Source organism: Silurus aristotelis (genome assembly GCF_946808225.1).
Source record: "Silurus aristotelis genome assembly, chromosome: 21".
NCBI classification, from domain to species: Eukaryota; Metazoa; Chordata; class Actinopteri; order Siluriformes; family Siluridae; genus Silurus; species Silurus aristotelis.
The window spans coordinates 7,468,568-7,482,630 of record NC_139594.1 but is presented as its reverse complement, the minus strand read 5'-3'; the positions used below and the strand labels follow the sequence as shown (position 1 = coordinate 7,482,630).

The 14,063-nt window shown below is 39.3% G+C and overlaps 2 protein-coding genes across 3 annotated transcripts in view; one reads left to right on the top strand and one right to left on the bottom strand.

Annotated features, from left to right (window-relative positions):
• The window catches only part of zc3h7a (zinc finger CCCH-type containing 7A), a 16,704-nt gene extending 7,016 nt beyond the window's left edge, over nucleotides 1–9,688 (top strand). The window contains exons 10-23 of one of the 2 annotated variants that reach the window (XM_083524363.1): nucleotides 609–843; nucleotides 1,832–1,878; nucleotides 1,977–2,151; nucleotides 2,248–2,406; nucleotides 3,032–3,237; nucleotides 3,782–3,867; nucleotides 3,998–4,179; nucleotides 4,264–4,334; nucleotides 4,425–4,561; nucleotides 4,664–4,769; nucleotides 4,882–4,990; nucleotides 7,271–7,404; nucleotides 7,687–7,850; nucleotides 7,935–9,688. In XM_083524363.1, the coding sequence (XP_083380489.1) occupies nucleotides 609–843; nucleotides 1,832–1,878; nucleotides 1,977–2,151; nucleotides 2,248–2,406; nucleotides 3,032–3,237; nucleotides 3,782–3,867; nucleotides 3,998–4,179; nucleotides 4,264–4,334; nucleotides 4,425–4,561; nucleotides 4,664–4,769; nucleotides 4,882–4,990; nucleotides 7,271–7,404; nucleotides 7,687–7,850; nucleotides 7,935–8,124 (2,001 nt within the window). In that variant the 3' untranslated portion in view covers nucleotides 8,125–9,688. Of the gene's footprint in view, nucleotides 1–608; nucleotides 844–1,831; nucleotides 1,879–1,923; nucleotides 2,152–2,247; nucleotides 2,407–3,031; nucleotides 3,238–3,781; nucleotides 3,868–3,997; nucleotides 4,180–4,263; nucleotides 4,335–4,424; nucleotides 4,562–4,663; nucleotides 4,770–4,881; nucleotides 4,991–7,270; nucleotides 7,405–7,686; nucleotides 7,851–7,934 lie in introns of both variants that reach the window. The other variant, XM_083524362.1, reaches the window with a different exon arrangement.
• Nucleotides 9,689–10,186: 498 nt separating this feature from the next.
• On the bottom strand, nucleotides 10,187–13,036 carry snn (stannin). The gene is made up of 2 exons (XM_083524660.1): nucleotides 12,831–13,036; nucleotides 10,187–11,356 (listed from the first exon to the last, which is right to left on the bottom strand). Exon 2 carries the CDS (start codon nucleotides 11,273–11,275, stop codon nucleotides 11,012–11,014), a length of 264 nt encoding a protein of 87 aa, XP_083380786.1. The 5' UTR covers nucleotides 11,276–11,356; nucleotides 12,831–13,036; the 3' UTR covers nucleotides 10,187–11,011.
• Nucleotides 13,037–14,063: the final 1,027 nt, after the last annotated feature.

The window sequence follows — 14,063 nt, the reverse complement described above, 5'->3', positions numbered from 1 at the left end:
AATGTTTGGTAAACAGAAAATTAGATGCATTTTCGCTAACACTGAAGTTAAAAACAAGAATGAAAGTAAAACAATAATAAGCGCTTAGTTTTACTAGAGTGACCTTTAAATGCAGTACAGTTCATTTTTAAATTATTTTGGATTTGAACTGAAAATACAGAAATCAAACTTGTACATATGTGTGGACAATTATTTTCAAAAAAACTCCATACTAAGCATTTTGGATAGGAAAAAATCAACACCGTAGTCTAGGTCTTTCATATGGCATTAATCATTTAGATTTTTATACAATTAAACCATCTAGAATGCACTAATGTACTTATGAACCTGTAGTGCCCCAGACAGAAAACATTACTTGTGTGTGTGTTTAGAAGGTGGAAGGAAACACATGCTGACAAAGAGTTCATGTAATATATTGACAGTAATTTGCACTCCGGATCAAACCCGGTTTCTCAGGAGCTATGAAGTTGTAAAACTTGAATTATATTTGAACAGCTAAACTTACATGAACATTAATAAAGTATACTTTATTGTACTGACATATTGTATGTTGACCATTTTGGTTTTGATAATTCACATCTAAAGTTTTATTACTGTCACCCATTCAGGACCTTCCTACAGTGACTGGCCCTCTTCCGTTACCAAGTAGTATTGTGTGCTCATTGCCTGATCCACTTCCACCGTCCTACATGAGCCACAGCATGCTCATGACACCACCATGCACCGTGACTCTGCCCGCACCTTATCACAAACCCAGCGCATCGAACTACTCCTTCGGCCTGGACTCATTTTCCTCACAGCTGGATTCATTAGATAGCTTGTCCATTTCAGAATCTCAGCCAGGTATGTTGCTTTGTCTCAGTGTTTGTGTTAGACTTTTGGAATGGGATTTAATATTCAAGAAGCTATTTATAATTGGTTCTGTTGTTTCGTTGGTCTGTATTTGAAATCGATTTTTTCCATGTGCAGAACACAGCCTTACAATAATTTATGCGTGGCAATATTGATCCCCCACACAAACGCGTGCACACAATTTATTACATTATTATTTTAATAAAAAAAAAATAAAAAAAAGGAAAACCATTTACAGTGGAGAGGAGTGGAGTGGGTTTAAAAATATAATCACAGTGCAGTCAGAAAAGGAGGAAATCAGAAAACCTTAGCCGTTGAGTTGTTTTTGTTTACTTATAGTTATTGTTTTATATTTGTTTATTTATACAGTTTCTAGGAAGATTAGATTATGTGGAATTGCAATGGAAATGCACTATATTGCCAAAAGTTTGTGGACACCTGGTCGTAAGTAAGGTATGTGCTTTTGAATGCATTTGAATGAATGAGCTTCGCATTCCACATTTTGTCCCAATTTGCTGTTATTCCTGCCACTATTCTGGGAAGATGTTCCACTAGATTTCGAAGTGTGTTTGTGGAGATTTGTGCTCATTCAGACACAAGGGTGTTATTAAAGACAGGTACAGATGTAGGTGAGGTGAGGAGGCCTGGGGTGCAATCAGTGTAAAAAATTCATCCCAAAGGTGTTCAATAGGTTTAAGGGGGGAAATCTTCCACTCCAACCTATGCAAAGGGTATCTTCATGGAGCTGGCTTTGTGCAAAGGGGCATTGCATTTCTGGAAAAGATTTGGTTGTCCTGGTTCCAGTGAATGGAACATTTCATGTTGGCACATGCAAAGATGTGTATACAATTGTGTGCCTTCATATGGCTGGAAAAGTCAGGTGTCCCAATACTTTTTCCATATACAATTGTGAACCATTATAATGAGCTTTTTTGACTGTTTGATTCCTAAATGTTATTTTTAAAAATCTACTCAACAGAAAAAAACTTTTCACTGGATACAGTGTTTGTCCAGCATTCGATTATGGTGAGTGCGTAGTGATTGTTCTTTTTTTTTCTTCATGATATTCAGCATGGAATGTGGATCCTGATATTGGCATGTACTTGGAACATTCTCACACCCAGATGGGCAACAGTGAAAGAACCATGCCCACAGTGCCTTCCATGGGAATGATGTTCGCCATGCCAGAAAGCAGTAGTTATGCACAGGAACTTCCACAGAAGGTGGACCTTGCCAACAATCCATTAGCTGAAAGCCATGAGTTTAAACAAGCCTGTTGTGTGTGCTACCCTAGAACCGGTAAGAGGCAGCCATGCATTTCAACTCCGTCTACTCGCTTTGTAACGCAGTGCTTTCACAAGGTACATCGTTCTCATAGCTGTTTTGTATTCCCAGGGCTTGGGGTATTAGACTACACCTATCATCCTGAGGAGCATAAATGTAAAAAAGACTTGTTGATTGGAAGAATCAGACATTCAGAGAATCTTACTTGGAAACTGATCCGACCAAGGCCTACCAAAAATCAGTACATGGGGCTTTATTATATTTGCAAAGGTGAGTTAAGATTCAGACATGAGATTCTTTTGGTTGTACCTGAATGTTTAGATATTAGCCTTTTTTTAACGAAGAATAGCATTTATATAATCTAATTTAAATTTGGCTTTAGTGGCAAAGTGTTTCTGTCAAACCATTACCCACTATACCACTGAGTTGGAGGGATTCTTCTATATTAATGCTGTTCATCAAGTGATTATGAAAAGGGTTCCTTTTTAAATACTGCTGTGCATGTGATGTCCTGATATAATAGCCACCAGATAAGTCTAGCCCCTCTCCTTATTCCCATGCCTTTCATAAAAGCTTTGCAAGATCTGTTTGTCCAAAAGCACATCCATGCCTGCAGTTCTACACTTGATGCAATATTAGAATACCATGATTGCATTACCAGTAGGAATCAATGTTTGTCATGTAGAACAATACTTTTTCAGGGAACTAAATATTGGTGTAATGTGTGCATATAAACTGATTTTTAATTTGGATATGGATTGTGGACAAATATTCTATATAAAGATTAAAATATATGGTTAAATACTTTTCTATGTCACCTGTATGTTCTTTTCTAAAGTTTGATGTTATAATGGATTTTCTCCGTTATAACGTCAACACCCCTTTTTCTTTAAAGATGTCGCTAATGGAGAAGAATGTAAGTACCCTGGTCATTGCACATTTGCTTACTGCCAAGAAGAAATTGATGTCTGGACCCTGGAGCGCAAGGGCCTCATCTCCAGAGACCAACTCTGTGATCCGAGTGGGAGTCGAGCAAAGCTTAATTTGACAGTTTCCAAAATCCTACAGGAGCACCAAGGGATTTTTCTGTTCCTCTGTGAGGTGAGAACATTCATCTATCTGGCACTAGAATGGCATGCGTGAGTGTTGAAAATGTTTTTAAAAATGTTTTAATCTTGTTTGACAGTACTAATTAAATATAAATAATATTGATTACATTACGAGCAACAAATAAATAAAGTGGTGTTTGATACGTTCTGAGATCACGTGTTCGTGTGGTTTTAAAGGATTAACCTCAATCTATGTTTGAATAATGATGAACTCTTATAGGAAACTAAAGATTATGTGGTGGGTTTTAATCTGCATTTGCTGCTCGAGCTACTAAACGTCTTCATCCATATAAGTCATATTAGCATGCACAGTTGTTCAAGTCAGCTTTTTTAATTCAGCTTTAAAAGTAACGCATTCTATACAATCTAATCAGTTCCTCTACTGTGGTATTAAAAAGTTATCAGACTGTTGATATATTGTTCAAATGTAACCGTACGACATTTATCACATTCCCAGCATGTTGTGCTCTGTGTCCACAGTAAAAGCATGTGTTTGGTGTTATGAGGTCTTCTAATAAGTGTGACTTGATTTATAGGTGTGCTTTGATCAGAAACCCAGAAAAATCAGCAAACCTGGTGTCTGCTCTCATCAAATAAAACAGCATGGGCTTGATCAGAATAAGTAAGCATCTCTTCTCACAGTTCTAATGGTGATTGATGAGTGAAGTCTGTCTTAAAGCTTAAAGCGAAGACACAGAGTGAGTGCATCTGTAAACCCTCCCCTGAACAAACGCCTTCATGTTTTTCATCAGGTGCCTCGTCCATTTATTGAAAAACCCTACACTGAAGTACTCCAGAATTCGCCCTTACCACTCACAGTGTCAGTTGGATCTGTGTAGACATGCAGTGCGCTACGGATGCCAGCGAGAGGATTACTGTTTCTTTGCCCACAGCTTTGTGGAGCTCCAAGTTTGGATGATGCAGCGTGAGAAAGGTGGGCTGTAAAGCTCAACTGCAGTAGTGTAGATGAGAAGAGCTGTCCATCAAGTGTTTTATTTCATTGATGTATTTTTTTCAGGTATTACACATGAAACCATTGTACAGGAGGCAAAGAAGTTTTGGAACATTGATCACAGCTCTCGTGAACAGGTGCCTAGACGTTTTTAACATGCTGATTTATACCTGTTAAATAGAACAAGTTTTAATTCACCACTGCCTTTTCTTTTTGTGTTCACTTAGGAGTTGCAGGTCGTCTTAAAGAAGTTTGGGCCTCCTAATCTTAAAATGCTGTTTGTGTGTGGGCAGTGTTGGAGGAATGGGCAACTCACTGAGCCAGACAAGAACAGGAAGTACTGCAGTGCTAAAGCCAGACACGTGTAAGTTTTTGCCTTTGCCAAAATGCCTGACTCAACACCAGTTGCTGTTCTGCTAACACACATCAGAAGTAAAACTAAAACTAACCCCACCCACTCCCCCAGCTGGTCCAAAGAGAGGCGAGTGGTTCTGGTTAGTTCAGTCGAAAGGAAAAAGTGGACAGAAGTTCGTTCTCTTCCAACAAGAAAGCCAGCACCTGCTCAGTTTGAGGTGAGCTTCAAAGCATTGTGTTTTGTGCTCATCACAAAGTATTGAATTCTAACATCATTTGACATTTTCATGCAAAATAAATTTCACGTGTGTGATTTTTTCCCCTCTTTAGATTTGCCTGCATGTGGCTGCAGGCAAGAAATGTCAGTATATTGGGAACTGCACTTTTGCCCACAGTGAGGAGGAGAAAGATCTGTGGACCTTTATGAAAGATAACAATAGTAAGTCGACCATGAAGTAAATAATCTTCCTGACTCATTTGCTTGAAAACATTTAAACCTACAGTGGGTACGGAAAGTATTCAAACCCCCTTACATTTTTCACTCTTTGTTATATTGCAGCCATTTGCTAAAATCATTTAGGTTCATTCTTCTTCCTCATGAATGTACACACAGCTCCCCATACTGACAGAAAAACACAGAATTGTTGACATTGTTGCAGATTTATTAAAAAAGAAAAACTGAAATATCACATGGTCCTAAGTATTCAGACCCTTTGCTCAGTATTTAGTAGAAGCCCCCTTTTGATCTAATACAGCCAGGAGTCTTTTTGGGAAAGATGCAACAAGTCTTTCACACCTGGATTTGGGGATCCTCTGCCATTCCTCCTTGCAGGTCCTCTCCAGTTCTGTCAGGTTGGATGGTAAACGTTGGTGGACAGCCATTTTCAGGTCTCTCCAGAGATGCTCAATTGGGTTTAAGTCAGGGCTCTGGCTGGGCCATTCAAGAACAGTCACGGAGTTGTTGTGAAGCCGCTCCTTCGTTATTTTAGCTGTGTGCTTAGGGTGATTGTCTTGTTGGAAGGTAAACCTTCGGCCCAGTCTGAGGTCCAGAGCACTCTGGAGAAGGTTTTTGTCCAGGATATCCCTGTACATGGCCGCATTCATCTTTCCCTCGATTGCAATCAGTCGTCCTGTCCCTGCAACTAAAAAACACCCCCACAGCATGATGCTGCCACCACCATGCTTCACTGTTGGGACTGTATCGGACAGGTGATGAGCAGTGCCTGGTTTTCTCCACACATACCGCTTAGAATTAAGGCCAAAAAGTTCTATTTTGGTCTCATCAGACCAGAGAATCTTATTTCTCACCATCTTGGAGTCCTTCAGGTGTTTTTTAGCAAACTCCATGCTTGCTTTCATGTGTCTTACACTGAGGAGAGGCTTCCGTCGGGCCACTCTGCCATAAAGCCCCGACTGGTGGAGGGCTGCCGTGATGGTTGACTTTCTACAACTTTCTCCCATCTCCTGACTGCATCTCTGGAGCTCAGCCACAGTGATCTTTGGGTTCTTCTTTACCTCTCTTACCAAGGCTCTTCTCCCCCGATAGCTCAGTTTGGCCGGACGGCCAGCTCTAGGAAGGGTTCTGGTTGTCCCAAACGTCTTCCATTTGAGGATTATGGAGGCCACTGTGCTCTTAGGAACCTTAAGTGCAGCAGAAATCTTTTTGTAACCTTGGCCAGATCTGTGCCTTGCCACAATTCTGTCTCTGAGCTCTTCAGGCAGTTTCTTTGACCTCATGATTCTCATTTGCTCTCACATGCATTGTGATCTGGAAGGTCTTATATAGACCGGTGTGTGGCTTTCCTAATCAGGTCCAATCAGTATAATCAAACACGGCTGGACTCAAAGGAAGGTGTAGAACCATCTCAAGGATGATCAGAAGAAATGGAAAGCACCTGAGTTAAATATATGAGTGTCACAGCAAAGGGTCTGAATACTTAGGACCATGTGATATTTCAGTTTTTCTTTTTTAATAAATCTGCAACAATGTCAACAATTCTGTGTTTTTCTGTCAATATGGGGTGCTATGTGTACATTCATGAGGAAGAAGAATGAACTTAAATGATTTTAGCAAATGGCTGCAATATAACAAAGAGTGAAAAATTTAAGGGGCTCTGAATACTTTCCGTACCCACTGTATATAACGGCAAGTGTACAGAAGGCTGGAAGCACGAAATTAGTGATCATGATAAAGACTGAAACACCAAAGTAGAAGTTAATTTGCCTCAATTCTACACCATTAAAAGCGTTATATCTTCCATCGACCCATCCTCCATTTATTCACTATCATTTCTTTAGTCATAAACTGAATCAGTTTAATTTGTCTTAATTTATGGGCTTGTGTTGATTTATTTTAATTTACTTTAATAGTAATAATGTAAAACCTGGGTTTCACAAAATATAGATGTTCTATTTTCTTTTATAAGTTGACTGTTTTCTCAAAATGTAGTTAAGTATAAAAGTAAGATATTTGACTTTGAAATGTAGTGGAGTTAAAATCCCTCCAAATGTAAATACTTCAGTAAAGTACAAAAAAACGACTTATGTACTGTAACGAATTACATTTACTTCACTTTCCACCACTGGTTTTCCTCCCCAACTGCAGGAGCATAAATACAACATTCTTTTTCCATCAATTTCTTCTAATAGCTCATATGACTGTTTTACTTCTGAATCTGTTGCTATTCAGCTCGATAAATGGGACCCTTTGTGTGTGCAGTTGCAGATTTGGAGCAGCTTTATGAGAGTTGGCTCCAGTCTCAGAAACTGGGCAATAGTGAAGAGAGCTCAAGCAGTGCTGCTAAGGAGAACGGGAAGCAAATTCACATGCCCACGGACTACGCCGAGGAAGTGGTAAAGGAGCAAACCCACCCCCGGAATATTTCATACATTATTCATACATTATTCATACATTATCTTTGTTATTTAAGCAATTATTTCTATATACAATGCACTGCAAGCACAGGAAACTGCAATTCACAGCACAGGAACAAGATAAACTTCCAGTGCCCCTGTGTAAACTTGCATGACGTCATTGAAGTTATTTCTGCACCAGTCCCTAATTTATTTATTTAATTTCCCAAAAATCCATCAGCTGTGTCCCAGCTTGCGATGAACATTTGTCTTCTTCACTAGGCTGGTAACCATTGTTGGCTGTGTGGGAAGAACTGCAATAGTGATAAACAGTGGCAGCAACACATCACGTCAGAAAAGCATAAAGACCGCATGTTTAACTCCGAGGATGACCAGAACGGCTGGCAGTATCGCTTTCCCACAGGAGTTTTTAAAGTTTGTGAGAGGTGAGTTCATATTGAATCCTTCAGCATCCAAGCACTGTTATAAACACTAAATGTATTTCATAGATGTTTATTTGCTGGCTGCAGGTTTCTCAAGGGCACGTGCCCCGATGGAGAGAAATGTACTATGGCCCACGGCGAGGAGGAGCTGAAAGAGTGGATGGATCGTCGAGAATTTCTTTTGATGAAACTTTCCAAAGCTCGAAACGACCACTTGATATCGCCAAACGATAACGACTTTGGCAAATATAGTTTTCTGCTTAAAGACATTAAGTAAACTTTAATAATAATAAAAAAGTGCCAGAGATGTTTTGAAAAGAACGTTTAGGGAATACAGTGTTGAAGTGGACGAGCTCGAGTGAAGCTCCCTACACTCTGACAGAGGGCACATGGCCCTCTTTATTTTTCTCTCTGGTTGATCTTAATGGGGGAAAAAAAACACGGATCTACATATTGCTGAATTACGGCTTTGATCAAATTAACACAGGGGGAAAAAATAAATAAAAAAGGGTTATGTTCCAGCTCAGTAAGTGTTACACAATGGGCCTCTTAAGATTCATTGACTTTGTATTCAGGCCACAGACACCAAAGACGAAAGAATACAGTATAAGTTATTATTAATATTTGATCACATGATTGTAACAGGCTTATGAGAATTGGTTGGGCTTGTTATCTTTATATATTTTAATATGTAGTGATTTAATTTTTCCCTTTTTGGATTTTGTCAGCTTCTCTCTTATTTTCTGACTTTAGCATTATTTTATATACCCTGGTATTGAACTGTTATTGCATCACTGTTCTTTGACATGAGAAGTGCATGAGAAAGCAGCATGTAAGAAATAAGTTGGTCATTTCAGCATGATGGTTTTGGAATCATTGTTGGCTGGTTGGAGTTGTCTCAATGCCCTGAGAGAAGCTTAAATATACTTCCAGTGTTTTTCTTTTTTAAACTGACAGTTTTTCTTTTAGCTGATTTAGGTTCCTGTTCTCCATTAGGGATGTTCTGATTTTATTCACAAGTAACAATGTTTGGAAAACACTGACTGATGCACAAGAGGAGGTTGATAAGATTGAACTAAGGTACTGCCCTTTCTTTTTATCGTTTAGTCTTTTATTATTGCTGTAAAAAACAAACAGGCAGTGTATGTTTAAGAGGCAAATCCAAAAACTTTTTGTAGAAGTGAATATTTTATTGCCTCGCTGTCTGACCTTTGGTGTTTTGAATACAATATTCCTTTCCCATCGTAAAGTCTTCATTCTATTAGAAAGTGAAAGAAATGATTGGCACTTGACATGGAGTAGCTGACATATGGCTCTTTATTGTTCTCAGTATTTAACGTTAAAACCCCTTCCCTTTTCCTGTAGCTGTGAGGAACACACGAGGGAGAGCAACACCTAAAAATTTATTGTTTTTGCTTGGTTTAAGCATGTTTGAATTGAAATGCTTATTTATTTAGGATAAGTACATTATGTATGTCTATTATAAGCCAAATTCATTTGCAAGAAAGTATTACTATTAAAATCCAGAAGCCCTCGTCCTTTAGATGTACCAAAGGGCTGGCGTGTGTTCGGCTTTTTATTCCAACCAAGCTGGTGTAACTCATTCTGCGTGTTCGATCAGATTTTGGTCTTCAATTAGATATTATTTGTGGTTATATTTAACATTATATCAAGGTGAAGTTCTTGCTAAAAGACTTGTCTGGAGATCTGAATTCAGAACCTTCTGATTATGAGGTTAGAACATTAACCACTGAGCCACAGCAATTGGGAGTGGGATTTTCATTTTCCTCTCTGATTTACTTGTTACAACTAATGTGTGAATAAACAGAGCATGTTCATAATTGTAGTTCTTTTTGCCTGACTTGAGCTGCAGTGTCTTCTATTTTAATAAACAATGCCTTTCTGTGTCCTGCCAACTTCATGTATGACTACAAGGAAGTATAAACTTTTTTTGTGATCCCGGTGCCAATGTACTGTTCATTTGGTGGTGTCTGGGGCATGTTGAGAGGGAGGGTGGGTAGGTGGTATAATAGTGGAAAAAGCATTAACAGTTTTTTTGATTGCCAGGAGTTCAAATCCCAGCTACACCAAGCTGCCAAACCAGGGCCCCTGAGCAAGGCCCTTAACCACATAGCTTCTCAGTTGTATGAATGAGGGAAATGTAAGTCGCTTTGGATAACGGCGTCCACCAAATGCCCTAAATGGTAAGACAGTGGTGTTCCTAGAACAATTGCAGTGTAGCCCAGTGCATGTTTATCTGTTATATGTTTCTATCAGGATTTTTAAACAATCAAGTAAAATCTGAACATGAGCAGATCCCTGAAAATAAAAATACATCATGATCAAAAATCACATTTTATTCAATCATACAGGAAATTGGATAAATTTACGACCTCAGACAAATTAATGCTTGTCATTTTCACATGACAAATGTAAATGACGAATAAAAAATGATATCCTTCAGATGACCTTATCTATTTCCATACAGAAACGTGCTCAGCCACCATAACGATCACCTCAAGGATCCTTATGTTGTATCTCCACACAATAAGACCCAGTCACTGGCTTTAATTCATGATGGCTTCTTAGCAGGTCAGAATTACAACAGCATTGAGTGTCAAATCACATGATCTGTAGAAATGAAATACAAATCTAGTTTCCATGCAAAAAAAAAAACACCTAGGCTGCAGATTGCAGTTGGAGCTTTCCAGCTGGAATAACATCTCGGAACCTAAATATGTAATCAATAATGGATTGTTTATTTAATATACAATCAATTTCCATTGAAAATGTGCCGTCATTGCACATAGTGGCTACACCAGAGCCAGCTCTGGCTAAAACTAGATTTCTTCTAAAACTGGAAAAATGAAAAAAGTGTTCCCTAAAGACATAATGTAGCAGATAAATAAATGTCAGCTAGTTGTACATAAGAAAATAAAGTTTCACATTATAACAGGGTTCTACTGGATAACCACAACGTGCAAAAAAAGACATTCAGACTAAGGAGACTTTAAAAGCAGCTGGACAAATGCATGCAATAGCCTTGTTCTGATTCGGACCCGAAACCATTTCTCGTTACAACCGTTAACATAAGTGCTATATGTTTTGCCATATATAAACAGAACGAAGAAATTTGCTCTCTCCTGGATCACGTTGGAGAATAATTAGCTGTGGCTCTCAGTGCAGGTAGGAGCAAGTTTGCTCTTATGATCCGCCCGAGGAACACGGGCCGAGTACTGGACCAGGAGGAAAGGCTCTTTGGTTTCTCCTTCACCGACGATGCTCTCCTCATCCTCAGACTGAGTCAAGCGTTGCAGCCGCAAGTAGCACCAGCAGCCTAAGATCAGTGCTCCCAGAGCGGCAATAGCAATCAGGATCACTATAATTGTCGCAATGCCGGTGGTGGGGCTGTGGTCCGTTATCGGCATTTTCTGCGTAGATATTTCAGTCTTAAATGATCTTTAAGATGCCGGTCCCGGTGGAGTGTGGTCTTGGTAGTCTTAAAGAATCTGATTTTCAAAAAAGTAAGGCAAAATTACAGACTTGAATATGGGCATGTATATTGAGGTTCAATAGGTATTTTTTTTACATAAATTTTTACATCATTTACAGCATTATGACATGCAATTTCTTCCATATTATTCCACAGAATTCAGAAAATCCTATCCCTTTATTAACATGGAATTGCCTCAATGGTCATCATTTGTTACCTACAAATCAGCTGTGAGTGATGTTCATTTTCCTGCTTGAAACAACCTATATGGTTTGTAAAATATTTAGAAAGCTGATATACACAATAAAGTAATATATAACTAATTTAACAGAGAAGTACTGCACTCTATTGCCAAATGTTTGTGGACACCTGATCACAAGACCATCAGATTTATTCTTATCTGCTATAATAATCCACTCGATTTTGGAGTGTGGCTGTGGGGATTTGTGAATGTGTTCATTCAGCTACATGAGTATTACTGAGATTAGGCACTGACAATAGGCAAGTAGGTCTGAGGTGCAGTCAGTGATCCGTCATGGCTCTGTGCAGGACAATCGATGTATTTTCATTCCAACCTTAACACAGAAGACGAAGAAGAACTACATAGGGGTGGGATGTGTGTCCAGATACATGTGTGTGGAGCAACTAAGCAACTCAAGAACAATGAGGATGGATTTGAAATGTAATTAATATTAACAGTCTACTACAAGACTGCAGTTTGAATGAACACCTCACAGAACAGTGAACACACTTCAACAATGAATTATACAATTGAATTATAATGAAGGAACATTCGTTCCAACGCAGATGAAGATGGGTCCCCTTTTAAGTCTGGTTCCTCTCAATGTTTCCTCTTAATAACATCTCGAGGAGTTTTGCCTTGCCACAATTGCCACTGGCTCATACATTAGGGATAAACTTATAAAGAAGCAAACTTATACATTCCAACTTCATAACCTCTTGATATCTGTAAAGCTGCTTTGAGACATCCATTTTTGAAAACGTTATACAAATAAAGCTAAATCTGCACAATTCATTAAACTGAATTGTGGCCACTTTGACTGCTGATACTTGGAGCGGCCATATTAGTTTGACGTCACAAACTGAACTCGTTCAGAGGGCGTGTTTTCTGTTGTTGTTTCTAATTCGAAATTATTAGTTAGAACCTGTAGTCAAACGGAGCACAAGAACATGCATGGACCCTAATTTAAAACCTCAAAAGCAATCACAAAGGCATTATCGCTTACTGCAACAACTGTCTCTTGTCTGAGCACAATGTTGTTAATGTAGGCGTTATGGGAAACGATGCTCCAAGCAATGAGAAGATCCGAGCATCCTCAGCACAGATGTTGGTTCGTGTGCACACGCAAAGAAAAAAAAAGCACTGGAAAGCCCAACATGTTGTAGGAAAGCAGAACAGAAACTACCCGAGACACTTACACCTGCAACTGCTGCATACACGTCCCTTAATAGCAATGCATTTCACTCACCATCAAGCCTCATGGAAACTTGCGCGTGCTGATGCTGGGACGAGTCATGATCCCAAACTTCCAGTCGAGGGTTATCATAGAGCAAACCGCATTGTGGAAAAATCCGACAGCGTCAGAATAAATACATTTGCCCCCCCACCACCAACAAAAACGAACAGGAAGTGTGTATGAGAGCGCTGTCACTTGACAGGAAATTACATCACCGCTGCAAATCTGCACCCAGCAAATCAACACCTGGAAGCTTTTTACACCAACAGCAGAAGAAACTGCATGTGGGTGAAGGTTTTGCAATACACGTGAATAAAATGTAGCTGAAATGTAGCTACATGATGTTTCCTCTTCAAAGGAAGATCAGTCTGAGCAGATGGAGGTGGTTCCAAATCAACAACCTAAATAGCCATGAAGTTACTCTGCAACTCTTTTGAGAATAGATTTAGATATGTAATTAATATGAACAGTCTCCTACAATGGCTCAGGAATGCAGGTTGCATGAACTGTTCTCTTAACACTCCACACCTGACCAATGATGGAGTTATAATGAAAGGATATTCCTTGACACCCATATGAGGATTTTTCTCTAGGTTTTTTCCTAATGCCATTTTAGGGAGATTTCTTTCCAAGTCAAGTCAAATCAAGAAGCTATTATTGTCATTTCAACCATATATAGCTGACGCAGTACACAGTGAAATTAAACAACGTTCCCCCAGAACGCTGATGCTGCATACAACAACAATCACAGAACAGAATACACCGGGCTAAGGACTAGTAAGTGTCCTCGCCACATAAATTGCATGTGTGCAACCTGGTGCAGACAGTGCAAGACAATACAGGACAGTGCAAAGACAACACAAGACAGTGCAAGACAATACAGGATAGTGCAAAGACAACACAAGACACTGCAAGACAATACAGGACAGTGCAAAGACAACATAAGACAGTGCAAGACAATACAGGACAGTGCACAGACAACACAAGACAGTGCAAGACAATACAGTAAAGTGCAAAAACAACACAAGACAGTGCAAGACAATACAGGATAGTGCAAAGACAACACAAGACAGTGCAAGACAATACAGGATAGTGCAAAGACAACACAAGACAGTGCAAGACAATACAGGATAGTGCAAAGACAACACAAGACAGTGCAAGGCAAAACAGGACAGTGCAAAGACAACACAAGACACTGCAAGACAATACAGGACAGTGCAAAGACAACACAAGACAGTGCAAGAC

Excerpts from the sequence above, each read along its gene's own strand:
- snn (XM_083524660.1), bottom strand. The coding sequence starts at position 11,275 with ATGCCGATAACGGACCACAGCCCCACCACCGGCATTGCGACAATTATA.